The sequence below is a fragment of the Bos javanicus genome, chromosome 18 (genome assembly GCF_032452875.1).
Source record: "Bos javanicus breed banteng chromosome 18, ARS-OSU_banteng_1.0, whole genome shotgun sequence".
Lineage (NCBI taxonomy): Eukaryota > Metazoa > Chordata > Mammalia > Artiodactyla > Bovidae > Bos > Bos javanicus.
In genome coordinates, this window is record NC_083885.1 from 8,893,850 (window position 1) to 8,907,994 (window position 14,145).

General features: G+C 43.9%; 1 protein-coding gene across 1 annotated transcript in view; it reads left to right on the forward strand.

Annotated features, from left to right (window-relative positions):
- The window catches only part of HSD17B2 (hydroxysteroid 17-beta dehydrogenase 2), a 90,857-nt gene extending 90,072 nt beyond the window's left edge, over positions 1 to 785 (forward strand). The window contains exon 5 of the mRNA XM_061386850.1: positions 348 to 785. Within this exon, the coding sequence (XP_061242834.1) occupies positions 348 to 709 (362 nt within the window). The 3' untranslated portion in view covers positions 710 to 785. The remainder of the gene's footprint in view (positions 1 to 347) is intronic.
- The last annotated feature ends 13,360 nt before the right edge of the window (positions 786 to 14,145 follow it).

The window sequence follows — 14,145 nt, forward strand, 5'->3', positions numbered from 1 at the left end:
CTTTAAGACTTCACCTTCCAATGCAGGGGCTGTGGGTTCAATCCCTGGTTGGGGAGCCAAGATTCCACATGCCTCTCTGACCAAAAAAAAAAAAAAAAAAAAACCCAGAACATCAACAACAGAAACAATACTGTATCAAATTCAGTAGAGACTTTAAAAATGACTCACATCCAAAAATCTTTAAAAAATAAAAAAGCAAAGCACTTACTTTAAAAGGCATTTGGGAATGTCCTTCCTGACAGAAGCCAATTTACAAGAGCCCTTTTCCCAGTTAGGGGTAGGACATGCCTGTTCTGGCCTTCCCAGCATCTGAGCCGCTCTCTCTTTTTTTTTTTCTTGCATCTCAGACATCGCAGGCACGAGTCAAATGTGGGAGAAGCTGGAGAGGACTGTCCTGGACAACCTTTCCCCTGAAGTGCAAGAGGACTACGGCCAGGACTACATCCTTAGCGAACGTAGTTTTCTCAACTTAATGAAAACCTCCACTGATCCAGACATCTCCCCAGTGCTCCTGGACGTTCGGCACGCCATCTCTGCTCAGAGCCCCTTTGCATTTTATGCGCCGGGGAAATTGTCTTATCCGTGGCTCTGTTTTGCTTCCGTCAGCCCTACTGGCATATTTGATTATCTTAGCAGAAAAATACATACCTACAGTAAGAAGATGCCCAGAGTGTTAAGCACATCTAACTGGGAGAATGAGGCTATGTAGGCAACTCAGTGGGAAATGTTAAGCGTCTTGGAATAAAAAGAAATCTCAAGCTTCTCATTAAAGTTGCGGTTTCCTACCTTGCAGCCCCTGTGAATTCTGTTGGTTGAATAGGGAGACAGGAGGGAAGGGGGCAGGGCACAACTTTTAAAAGCATGATAGTGGCATTGAGCATATGACAAAAAAAACCAAAAAACAAAAAACAAAAAACTGGTTAGAACCAACTAGACCCATGTTGCTGGAAGATTCAACTTCCAGTGGATCGAGCCTCATCAGACGCTCATCACAATGTGTTACCTAAATGCCACACTCACAGGTGCCAGGACAGTTCTGAAGCTGACCATAAAAGGCCAGAAAGCGGGCAGTGCTCCAGTTCCTGAAAATCCTTACCCCTTCCCCGGAACAGTTGGAGTGACCCTCACACTCACCTGTTAGCTTATCAAATCACCCAGCCCATAAAAACGGACTGCCCCGTATTTCAGGGCTGCTCTCCAAGCCTTTTGAGATGGCCCACACTCGGTCTGTGGAGTGTATATCTTTCTCAATAAATCTACTTTTTACCTGTCACTCTTCTGCAATGAGACATAAAGCACCTGAACTTCATTAAGTCCTAAGACCAGGTGGGCGATTTCAATTAAAATACAGTGGGTTTGAGGGGCTTCCTTGACGGTCCAGTGGTTGGGAATCCACCTGCCATTGCAGAGGACATAGGTTTTGATCCCTGGTCCAGAAAGATCCCATGTGCTGAAATGCCACAGGGCAACTAAACCCATGAGGCACAACTACTGAAGCCTGTGCTCACTAGAGTCTGTGCTCTGCAACAAGAGAAGCCACTGCAATGAGAACCCCATGTCCAGCAATGAAGACCCAAGGCAGCCGAAAATAAATACAAATTTGAAAAAAAAAAAAAAAGGACAATGGGTTTGAGTCCTAATCTGAGTTGCATAGTTTCAATAGGACTGACTGGAGGGGAGACATGATCACCATGGAGAGCATCAGTTGGGTGTTTACTTTGCCCTGGATAGATATCAGACATTCTCTCATCTAGTTCTCATTAGAGAATGGAGGTAGGTATCTTCACCCCAGTTTAATAGGCAAGGGAATTAAGTATCAGAGAGGTTAAATTCCTCAATCACTGTCACACAGCTAGCAAAAGGCAGAGCTAGAATTGAAATCCAGGTTGGACTCCACTGCCTGCCAGGAGAGGGAAAGAGAAAGGGAGACGAAGAAAGAAAACAGAGCAGGATGGGAGAAGAGGAGGAAGAAATGGCAAGGACCACAGTGAAAGTGAGTCTTTCTCACTGCGCACTGATGTCTCGCTGCAACTTCTGCATCCAAGGTATTGGATTCATTGTCTATAACCAGTGCTCCATGCCCTTCTTCTTCCTTCCTCTACCCAAGGAGCCCTGGGGATAATGGGATGAGGCCTCCCATCTCAAGCACAGGCCCTGAGGTCTTTTGGCTGGATTGGTGTCCATGGTAACCATCCCTGTGGCCTCCATATGAGCATGCAGGATGAAAAAACCAGCATCGTTACTTGCAGAAGTCCAGCTGAAGGGAGCAACGTGAGATACTAAGGAAGGTGTAGCCAAGTTCACTTGGTAGAGGTGCAAGGGGAGGAGCTGGTGAACAGAGGGGGCATGAAAGTAACTAGAAAGAAAACCAACTTGACACGAGGGAAGTAGAGATCCAGACCTCTTGCTCATCGCAAACCTCCCTTTGTCTCATTTTCTTTCTAGACTGTGCAGGTTCTTTTTCTATTTTTCAACCCCATGGAGATTTAGGGCCATCTTTTGGGTTTGCGAAAGAGATGGACACGACTTAGCAACAAAAAACAACAGAGGGAAAGAAACCACAGCACAGTCTGTTTGCTTGGAGAAAGACTGACCGCCTTTCACCACCACTCTGGCCATGACCCCTTGGGTTTGGGTGGAAGTGGGGGGTCTGGAAACATCACTGAGGCTCATGGAGAGAGGAAGAGAACTCTAGGATGAAAACCCAGGGCGTCTACAGGGTGGTTTGGGGGAATATTGTAGCAGGGGCCACTTGAGCTAGGGGCTTATGTGAGGATAAGAAATCCAACCAAAAAGCTGGTGAAGATGAGACACCACCACTTCCCTGGTGCTTTGAAAACACACCAGCTCCTATGGACCCGGACTCTGAGGATTAGGGCAAGCAAAAGAGAAAGCGATGGTAGGGGAAGGGATCTGGAATTCTACCTCACAGTCCCCTGGAGACCCTGTTTTAAACCAGAAGAGGCTAAGTTACCTGTAAGTATTAATAAGCATTAAAATAATTTTCAGGAGCTTCCCTGGAGATCTAATGGTGAGGACTTTGCCTTCCAGTGCAGCGGTGTGGGTTCAGTTCCTGGTTGGGGAGTTAGGTTCCCATGTGCCTCATGGTCAAGAAACCAGAACATAAACAACAAAAACAATACTGTAACAAATTCAATGAAAACTTCTAAATGGTACAGATTAAAACAACTCTAAAAACATATAAGTTAGATACATCTCAATTTTAGAACAATACCTACAGGTTCTCAGAAAATAAGAGAGACAAGTACTACATACAAAACACCATGTCTAGACCATGTCTGCACAGTAATTAATGTTCCTGGTTTACTACAATTAAACAGTAAGAGCTAATGGCAGAGGGAAGCCCCAATATTGGAGTATTTGTCATATTCTTAGGGGAAGGCATAATGAACAGGTATTTCAACAACAGGACTCTTGGCAAAAAGTATTTTATATTCCCCAGTCCTGCTTTCTGTTCAAGGGCAGAATACAAGGTACATTTAATACCTGGGCACACAGCATCACATGCAAATTGCACGCAAGCCCATACCCATGCCCCATTTACCTCTTCACTCTCTGTATTTTCCCAATACTGGCAGAGGGAAGCGGGCCATCCTCACAACCCAGGATAAGAGGGAGGAATCAGAAAAAAGCATGTGGCGAAAATATGATTTCTTTTATTACATAGGGAGCTGATAAAGGTCTACAAATAAACTTTACTACATTATTGAATGGAACATTAAATTTCATGAGTTTCATTATACTGGTGATAAATCTGTGTTTTGGGATGCCATTCTGGATGATGTAATTCTGAGGAAGAGTAATTCCATGCAAATGGCTCTGATGAGGTGTTGGCATCTCCTGCCCAGTAAAAGTCCCCAGTCCAACTCACTCATAAACGTCCACTCAGGGACCCAGGACCCCTGAACACTTGGTCAAGAGAAGTTCCAAACAATATTTCTCTGTTGATTTATCTTATAAGCCAATATTTCTTCTGGGATCTCAAGTGTAGGGTGTTCATGGCAGGGCCAGGTGGGTGTTTCAGAGACTCAGCTTAATATCCATATCAGAATTCCACAGCAAGAAACAAGAAGCAAAAGGAAAGGAAGTTGGGAATCAATGTAAAGGTTGAATATATGTTTGTGGTCTGAAGTTGCTTATTCTTTTGCCTGCCTAGCATTTCTTTGGTGGAGGATTTTAGTGAGATGGTCATTCAAGGGACTTCACACCCCTATCATAGGGGTGGGCATGTGAACCAGGCTGGCCAATCAATTTATACTCTTGGATCCAGTGATTGGTTCAGAGGTGGACATATGACCAAAGAAGAACCAGTCATGACTCCTGATTGTGGGAGGATTGCTAATGGGCACTGGGAGAAAAATGTTATCCTTTCTCACTGCAATGTCCATGTTAAACTGCAGCTTCTAGACCCCACAGAGGAGAATCTGGTAGAGAATAAAGTTAGGATAGAGGAAAATGTACCAGAATGATGAAGAAAAATCAAAGAGTGATGACATAGTTTGGCTATACCTGCATATCTACTGTTTGGACTGATTTCCAAATTGTGTGAGCTGATACATTTTCTTCAATCTATTTTGAGTTGGGTTTCTATCTTTTGCAACAGAATTAGTTCCTGACAAATATACACTGTAGGAGGAATTCAGTGAAGAATGAAGAGTAAAATAATGCTTGATGGAGAAAATAGACAATGTCACAATATCGTAGGAGAGGAAGAAAGGGATGAAACTAAAGAAAAAAAAAAAGGTTAGGGTAGGTGATATTATGGTTTAGTGGCCCTCTTCCATAGAAAGGCAATTATTTCTGTTAAAATTTATTTTGGGATTTTATCCTCAAAGTCTGTGGGGGCTTCCTGGTAGCTCAGCAGTAAAGAAACCACCTGCAATGCAGGAAATGCAGGAGACTCGAGTTCAATCCCTGGGTCAGGAAGACCCCCCTGGAGGAGGAAATAGCAAACCACTCCTGTATTATTGCCTGGAAAACTCGGTGAACAGAGGAACCTGGTGGGCTATGGTCCATGGGATCACAAAGAGTCAGACATAGCTGAGCAACAGAAAACACACATATGCCCCAAAATCTGTGAGCATAGTCCCTCAGGGAAAAGGTGATGCAAAATTCTTTCTGGGCCCCATGGTGGGGATCAAAGATTTCATCTGATCACTGGCAATTCTAGACCATTGAAATCACACTTGGCTAGAAGAACAGTGGTAGGTACACTGTGTCTGGTGTGGTAGGACACCCTGTCCTGGATCATCACATAACCTGTTTATCATATTGCAAAATATGGAGATGACTAAAGTGAAAATCCCAGCTTACCATGGGAAGCAGGAAGATCAACAAAGAAACTCAAAACTTTTGTCCTCAGTTATTTGTTCTTCTCAAGTTCTTTCATCTACATGAGAGTGTTCTGGCCTCTGGTAATTGCCCTAGGAATTCTACCACAGAGATAATTTTGTTTAGTTCTGCTTTCTGTTCTTCTTCCTGTTTTGATAATAGGTAATAATTCACTGCTGGATAGCATGTAACCTCTTTCTTTGACTTGTCCTGTACTCTCTCCCCTTACTGGCCGAGATGAAGTAATTCCATATAGAGAAGGTCCTAACTGAAAACGCTATTCTTTAGACTGGGTATGACTTTTTGGAAAGACTTAAATGTTTATGCAAGACATTTTCATTGATGAACACAAAATTTACACTTTCATCTTGAATATTTATAGCATTCAAGTATACTGGGACTGGAAAAATCATAGAAGGGCTATTAATATTAATATATATCATAGACATTGCAATGACTGGAATTTTTTGGCAGGGGTTTGGCGTGGGGGGCGTTGTGCTTTTCAGCATCCACTTATCTTATTTGGAAGTTATTCCCCAGGTGTGAGATCTTGGTAGAAAGCAATGCTTTTCCTCCACTTTAGAAGCCAGAGGTCTAAAGCCTGTCTCTTCCAGAATCTTAGCCTCAAGGACTTGGGCATCACGAACAGACATACGGCCTTCCAAGGATCTGGGGTGTCGATTGAGGGATATAAAGAGTGACGGTGGTGGTCTCCTACAAATGACAGTTGTTGTGTTTCCTGTCTCTTAACCTTTTGGAGGCATTTGGTCCCATCAATTCTATTTTTTCCAATCTATTCTTCCAGGCTTGCCTTGATTAAGTGAATCAACTCCTGTTTTGTTCAAAGAGGTCAGAACTCAGTTTCTGGGACTTCCCTGGTGGTCCAGTGGTTAAGACTCCATGCTTCCACTACAGAGAGGTGGGTTCAATTCCTGATTGGGGAACTAAGATCCCACATGCTGTGCAGCACAGCCAAAAATTTAAAAACAAAGCAAGGCAACTTTGTTTCTGTTACTTGCAACCATGAGTATTTTAATTATCTCCTCCTCCTCCTTATCATCATCACAGTGTTTTCAAAGTCTCGCTCCCAAAACACAGCCCCTTGTCTTTGTGGGTCTCAAGAAGGATGCTCCCTCTACAAAGAGGGATGGAGTGTGTATTTCTTCTTGTGTAGCATCCCAATAGGCCTCTCCTCCTCTCCTGCTCCATCTAGGACTCTGGTCTTTACATTTCAAAGTCAAAGGATGACCCTCTCCTCCTCCTTCACTTGGATTTGTTTTTGTTTTGTGTTTTGAATTCTGGCTAATATTGCTCCAAACATGTCACATTCTTGGTGGCAGAGCAGCAAGGTGGTATAGTGTGGGTATTTTGGAGTTATTTTTACAGAGTGTTAATGCATCCCCTCCAATTCATATGTTGAAAACCTACACCACCGTGTGGTGGTATTAGGAGATGGAGCCTTTGGGAGGTAATTAGGTCATGAGGGTGTAGCCCTCATGATGGGATTAGTGCCCTTAGAAGAAAGGAGAGAGCTTGCTTTTCTCTCTCCCTGCTCTGAAGATAAAAGATGATGTCCATCTGCACACCAGGAAGTGGGTCTTGTGCAGACACCAGATCTGTTGGCATATTAATCTTGGACTTGCCACACTCCAGAACTGTGAGAAATAAATGGTCTGTTGTTGAAGCTGTTTTGTGTATGGTGATTTGTTATAATAGTCAGAACTAAGATGCACAGACTTGGGTTCAAATCTTGGGTCTGTTGTTAAGCAGCTGGGTGACCTTAAGCAAGCTGATGAACTCCTCTGCATCTGTGGGATCTTCTTTTTCTTAAGATGCAAGGAGTAATGCTAATCTCATACAATGACTGTGACAGTAGGGTCATAATGCAAAGGGGTTTAGCCAGTGCCTAGCACTTAAGAAGGGACCCCAAACATAGGATAATGGTGGCTGACTTTCTCTTCTTTGTATCTGAGCACAATGGCTGTGGAGATGAGGTTCCCTTGGTGTGTCCCTTCTAGGTTGAGGTTGGACGGTGGGATGACTGGTGGTTGGCTAATACTTCTTCCTCTCACAGGAGTACAAGGTAGTCTGTCATAGATAAACAGTGAAGTTCACATTTCCTACTCTTGCTGGTAAGAATTTCTACTTTTTTTTTTTTTTTAAGCTAACAATCATTTCTGTCTTCCTATGTGCCAGGAATTCTGCTGAGCAATTTAATCAACTAAGTCAATCCTTACAATAACACTATGATGCATATACTTTATTAACATCTCCATTTTTAGGTAGGAAATCGGTCTTAGAAAGTTAATCTGCTCAAAGTCATACAGCTAGTGTGTAGTAAAACTAAGGCTTTTGGGTTTTTTTAAATTGTGGTAAAATATACATAACACACGAATTAACCATTTTAACCACTTTTAAGTACACAATTCAGTGGCGTATAAAGGATCATGGCATCCGGTCCCACCACTTCATGGGAAATAGATGGGGAAACAGTGGAAACAGTGTCAGACTTTATTTTTCTGGGCTCCAAAATCACTACAGATGGTGACTGCAGTCATGAAATTAAGACGCTTACTCCTTGGAAGGAAAGTTATGACCAACCTAGATAGCATATTCAAAAGCAGAGACATTACTTTGCCAACAAAGGTTCGTCTAGTCAAGGCTATGGTTTTTCCTGTGGTCATGTATGGATGTGAGAGTTGGACTGTGAAGAAGGCTGAGCACCGAAGAATTGATGCTTTTGAACTGTGGTGTTGGAGAAGACTCTTGAGAGTCCCTTGGACTGCAAGGAGATTCAACCAGTCCATTCTGAAGGAGATCAGCCCTGGGATTTCTTTGGAAGGAATGATGCTAAAGCTGAAACTCCAGTACTTTGGCCACCTCATGTGAAGAGTTGACTCATTGGAAAAGACTCTAATGCTGGGAGGGATTGGGGGCAGGAGGAGAAGGGGACGACAGAGAATGAGATGGCTGGATGGCATCACTGACTCGATGGACGTGAGTCTGAGTGAACTCCGGGAGTTGGTGATGGACAGGGAGGCCTGGCGTGCTGCGATTTGTGGGATCGCAAAGAGTTGGACACGACTGAGCGACTGATCTGATCTGATCTGACACTGTGTGACTATCACCACTATTCATTCCCAGAACTTTTTCACTATCCCAAGAGTTGAGCTTTTTAAGTTGAATTTGTGCAGTGTCTATTTTTTTCCTTTTTTTTGGTCTGTATCACTTGGCATGTGGAACTTTAAGTTTCCTGACCACGGATGGAACCCACACCCCCTGCACTGAAGCGTGGGGTCTTAACCCTAATACCACCAGGAACATCTTCAACTTCTAATTTGTGAATGGAGCCTATTGTGAAGCAGTTAGAGTATAAATTCTTTGAGCGTTCAAACCTCAGGTATGCCTTTGATGAGCTGTGAGGTCTTGGGGGAAGTTACTTGGTTTTTTTGTGCCTCAGTACCTTCCTCTGTAAATGGAGAGCATGATAATTAATGGTGCCTGTCTTATAGAGTGGTTATCATATTAAGCGATATTAAGTACTTAGAATTCCCCTGTAGATATTAGGCACACAATAAGCATTAGTTGTTATTACTCCCTAGTGCTAATTATAGGGTGCTGTGGTCCTGATGGAAGGAAAGCTGGCACATCAGAGCATTAGGAAAGATGCTGTGATGTGGACAGGGCTTTGGACCACATGGATTTTATTCAAGTTCACTTCTTTGAGCTGGGCTTGAGGTGATACATCACTTCCTTGAATCAAGTTGATGGATTCCAGGACCGTCTGGGTGGTCCAGTGGTTAAGATTCTGTGCTTCCAATGCACGAGGTGTGGGTTTGATCTCTGGTCAGGGAAAAAAGATACCACATACTGTGTGATGAGGCTAGATGAAGACAAAACAAAAAACAGAAAACAAAAAGAGCAGGGTGGGGAAAGGGTTGATGGGGTTTCATTAGATCTTCAAAATCTCCTCTAATGTTGAAAGGCAACATGATCTGTCTCATAACTAGGTAACTGGGTGGCCCAAGCAGGCAACTGCTAACACATATGTGCGTCTGTCTCCAGAGATGGGTACCTGGCAGATGGAGAGCTTAAGGTGAGTTGCAGGATGGAAGCTGTGCAGGCAGCATCCTCAAAGTCTTCTCTTCCTCTGGACCCCAGGCCAGAAACAAAGAGCTCATAACTCCCATGCTGCCTCCTGCCTCCTTCCATACTGTCAAGGAATAATTTTAGAAAATATTAAAATCTCAAACAAATGCACAGCAAGCATGTACCAAAGTTTTATTTAACTCATTAATGAGAGAACCAGCAGGATGGCAGAGCTGGCTTCAGAGAGGATATGAGAACTGATATGTAAAAATACAGTGCTCTTAAAATAATAGAAGGATGCTAGAATTTAGTTGCTAAGTAAGATATAAAACTGTAAGACTGGTTAATATATATAAGAACAATATATCCATACTGTTTGGGTCTATATTCTCTGCTAGTCAGAAATCATTTGCATCTCTACCACATAAAAATAATTTGTACTCTCTAAGTTTTTTCCAAGTTACTATCAACCCTTGCAGAGCTGGGTCTCCGGTCAATATATAAATTCACATTTCCTTGGAGAGTCAGGTGGTATTTTGAGGGCTTTTAGACAATGCTGTAGCCTGATAATAAAAAGACTTTTGACTTATTTCCAAGTTTTGGGTGATTCTTTTGTAAGAATAACCATGGAAGGGATCGATGAGCGATTAGAAATCCTTCCCCACCAAGCCTTAGATAAGGTCTCAGGTGCTGTTCCAGCAGTGTGCTTCTTGTGGCTACGACCAGTTGATGGAAACTGGCACAAGGGAGAAAGTGATTTGTCATCCAGCCCTTGATGACAACGGTGGCTTGATTTATAACTTCTGAACAGCTTCGCCCACAGCTGGCAGAGGCTATTCCAATGACTCAGTCAGAGCTCTGGCTTAGCCGCAAGGAAAGACCTAAAGAAGCATCATCTCTCATTGAGAGAAGGCGAGAGGCCAAAGGAAGTGGGTGGTCAAAGATGATTTTTTTCCATCCTAGATGAATGTTCCCTTATCCTTCCTAAAGTCAGTATTTCATAGACAAGCTACATGGCTTCAGAGCCATTTATCTCATGTGGATGGTATGTTTTGATTTTTCCTAGTGTAAAAAGTTGTGTGTCAACTCTGAATATCCACTAGAAGACTGATGCTGAAGCTCCAATAATTTGGCCACCTGATGCAAAGAGCCATCTCATTGGAAAAGACCCTGACGCTGGGAAAGATTGAGGGCAGGAGGAGAAGGGGGTGACAGAAGATGAGATGGTTGGATGGCATCTCTGACTCAATGGACTTGAATTTGAGCAAACTCCAGGAGATAGTGAAGGACAGGGAAGGACAGGGTCCCTGCGGACCACGGGGTTACAAAGAATGGGACATGACTTAGCCACTGAATAACAACAAATGTAGAGAGCTGAGTGTTAATGGGTGAGGAGCTTGGAAGGAGATGGGAGATTTGTTCTTAGTTGCACTGGGTGCTGCTAGTGACCTTACAGAGTTTATAGTTCATCCATTCAGTAAATGGACCTGTTATAATCATGAGAAATGGGAAGATCATGCCTTCAAGAAGAGGCAATCATCCTTCATTCATTCCAAGGCATACTCTGGCACCCACTATGAACCAAGCTTTATTGAAGTCCATTGGAACTCAGGAAGTCTCTTCCCTAGAAAGACCATGAGATGCTACCATATAACAAGTTTCCTTTGTGAGCTACACCAAGCCCTGTGTGCCTCTGCCAGTAAAGGCAAGGCTATCTGCAGCCAGAGGGAAGACTTAAGTAGTGTGTCAGTGTCCTTTGTCGAAATATTATTTCTTACAGTTACTCAGTGTTTAAATTGTCAACAAAATCTCCCACTTGTAGATTACCCCTAACATTTATATTTCTACCCAAAACTGTGGAGAAGGCAGTTCATTAATGTTTCAAATAAGGTAAGAGAACGCTAATTCACTGTTATCATAGGACTGTCATTTCTGTCCTGAGTGAGATGATGAGAAGGGACAGGAAACCTTCTCTCTTGGGACAGCTGTGAATGGTCAGTTGAAGAAAAGTACAAGGAGGCAGGGGCTGGGAACTGAGCGGATGATATCCAGCCTCGTGAGTTTTATGCAGTAAAGGCAAAGTGAAAGATGGGACCCCTCTCTGTGTCTTTGGTGTTCTGTGACCTCTGCCTCAGTGTTCATTAAGGGTGAAGTTCCTGGACTTCCCTGGTGGTCCAGTGGTTAAGAATCTACCTCCCAGTGCAGGCGACACAGGTTCGATCCCTGGTGTAGGAAGATTCCCACATGCCGAGGGGCAGTTAAGCCCAGGCACTACATCTACTGAGCCCCTATGTCCTACAGACCATGCTCTGCAACAAGAGAAGCCACTACAATGAGAAGCCTGTGCATGGCAACTGGAGAGTAGCCCCTGCTCACCACAACCAGAGAAAAGCCTGCGCACAACACTGAAGACCCAGGGCAGCCAAAATATAAATAAGAAAAAAAGGGTGAAATTCCTACTTTATTGAGAGATGGGAGACAACCCTACTTTGGTAGACCATGAAGCAACCGCACTGGGTGAGAAGCTATGGGAGGGAGATCAATTCAGATCAGTCACTCAGTCGTGTCCAACTCTTTGCGACCCCATGAATAGCAGCACGCCAGGCCTCCCTGTCCATCACCAACTCCCGGAGTTCATTCAGACTCACGTCCATCGAGTCAGTGATGCCATCCAGCCATCTCATCCTCTGTCGTCCCCTTCTCCTCCTGCCCCCAATCTCTCCCAGCATCAGAGTCTTTTCCAATGAGTCAACTCTTCGCATGAGGTGGCCAAAGTACTGGAGTTTCAGCTTTAGCATCATTCCTTCCAAAGAAATCCCAGGGCTGATCTTCAGAATGGACTGGTTGGATCTCCTTGCAGTCCAAGGGACTCTCAAGAGTCTTCTCCAATACCACAGTTCAAAAGCATCAATTCTTCGGTGCTCAGCCTTCTTCACAGTCCAACTCTCACATCCATACATGACCACAGGAAAAACCATAGCTTTGACTAGACGAACCTTTGTTGGCAAAGTAATGTCTCTGCTTTTGAATATGCTATCTAGGTTGGTCATAACTTTCCTTCCAAGGAGCAAGCGTCTTTTAATTTCATGGCTGCAGTCACCATCTGTAGTGATTTTGGAGCCCAGAAAAATAAAGTCTGACACTGTTTCCACTGTTTCCCCATCTATTTCCCATGAAGTGGTGGCACCGGATGCCATGATCTTCGTTTTCTGAATGTTGAGCTTTAGGCCAACTTTTTCACTCTCCACTTTCACTTTCATCAAGAGGCTTTTTAGTTCCTCTTCACTTTCTGCCATAAGGGTGGTGTCATCTGCATATCTGAGGTTATGGATATTTCTCCCGGCAATCTTGATTCCAACTTGTGTTTCTCCCAGTCCAGTATTTCTCATGATGTACTCTGCATATAAGTTAAATACACAGGGTGACAATATACAGCCTTGATGAACTCCTTTCCCTATTTGGAACCAGTCTGTTGTTCCATGTCCAGTTCTAACTGTTGCTTCCTGACCTGCATACAAATTTCTCAAGAGGCAGATCAGGTGGTCTGGTATTCCCTTCTCTTTCAGAATTTTCCACAGTTTATTGTGATCCACACAGTCAAAAGCTTTGGCATAGTCAATAAAGCATAAATAGATGTTTTTCTGGAACTCTCTTGCTTTTTCCATGATCCAGTGGATGTTGGCAATTTGATCTCTGGTTTCTCTGCCTTTTCTAAAACCAGCTTCAATGTCAGGAAGTTCACGGTTCACATATTGCTGAAGCCTGGCTTGGAGAATTTTGAGCATTACTTTAGTGTAGGTCTAAAGCAAAGAAGACAGCCCCTGCCCAACCAGAACTCACTGTGCAGGAGACAGGAGTATACCAGCACTAGCCACAGCCTGTGGAGGGTCAATGTCCACAAGGGCATTGAGACTATAGAGTGTCAATGAGAGAAACATCGTAAGATTGAAGGGAAGAAGATAAATTATACCACGCAAATACTAATCCAAGTGTTGCTGCTGCTGCTAAGTCACTTCATTCATGCTCGACTCTGTGTGACCCCATAGATGGCAGCCCACCAGGCTCCCTGGTCCCTGGGATTCTCCAGGCAAGAACACTGGAGTGGGTTGCCGTTTCTTTCTCCAATGCATGAAAGTGAAAAGTGAAAGTGAAGTCGCTCAGTCGTGTCTGACCCTCAGCGACCCAATGGACTGCAGCCTACCAGGCTCCTCTGTCCATGGGATTTTCCAGGCAGGAGTACTGGAGTGGGGTGCCATTGCCTTCTCCCAATCCAAGTGTTAGGTAGTTAGAACAGGAAACAGGAGTCCAAAATGGCGGTGGCTAAAAGACAAGGAAGGGAAAAGCCGGTGAAAATAGAACAAAGGAAGGTCAAAGGAAGGTCTGAGGACCTGAGTGAGGACCTCCGGTAGAACAAATAGCATTCCTGGCTAGCCCAATTTACACAGGGCAGGCCCAGGGGGAGGAAAAAAACATATAAAAAGAGGAGCCAAAGTACACTCTCTCTCTCTCCCTTCCCCACGTGCTGGCACGCTCCCCCACTCTCTTCTCTTCGCATCTTTGGGTTGGCATGCCCTCACGCTTCGAGGATGGATTCTCTTGCTATTTTCTAAATAAAATAGACCTGTAACACCGATTTGTCTAAGAGCTATAACACGGTCTGTCCAAGACCTGAGAGCTGCGACACGCTGAGGGCTTTAATGTCCG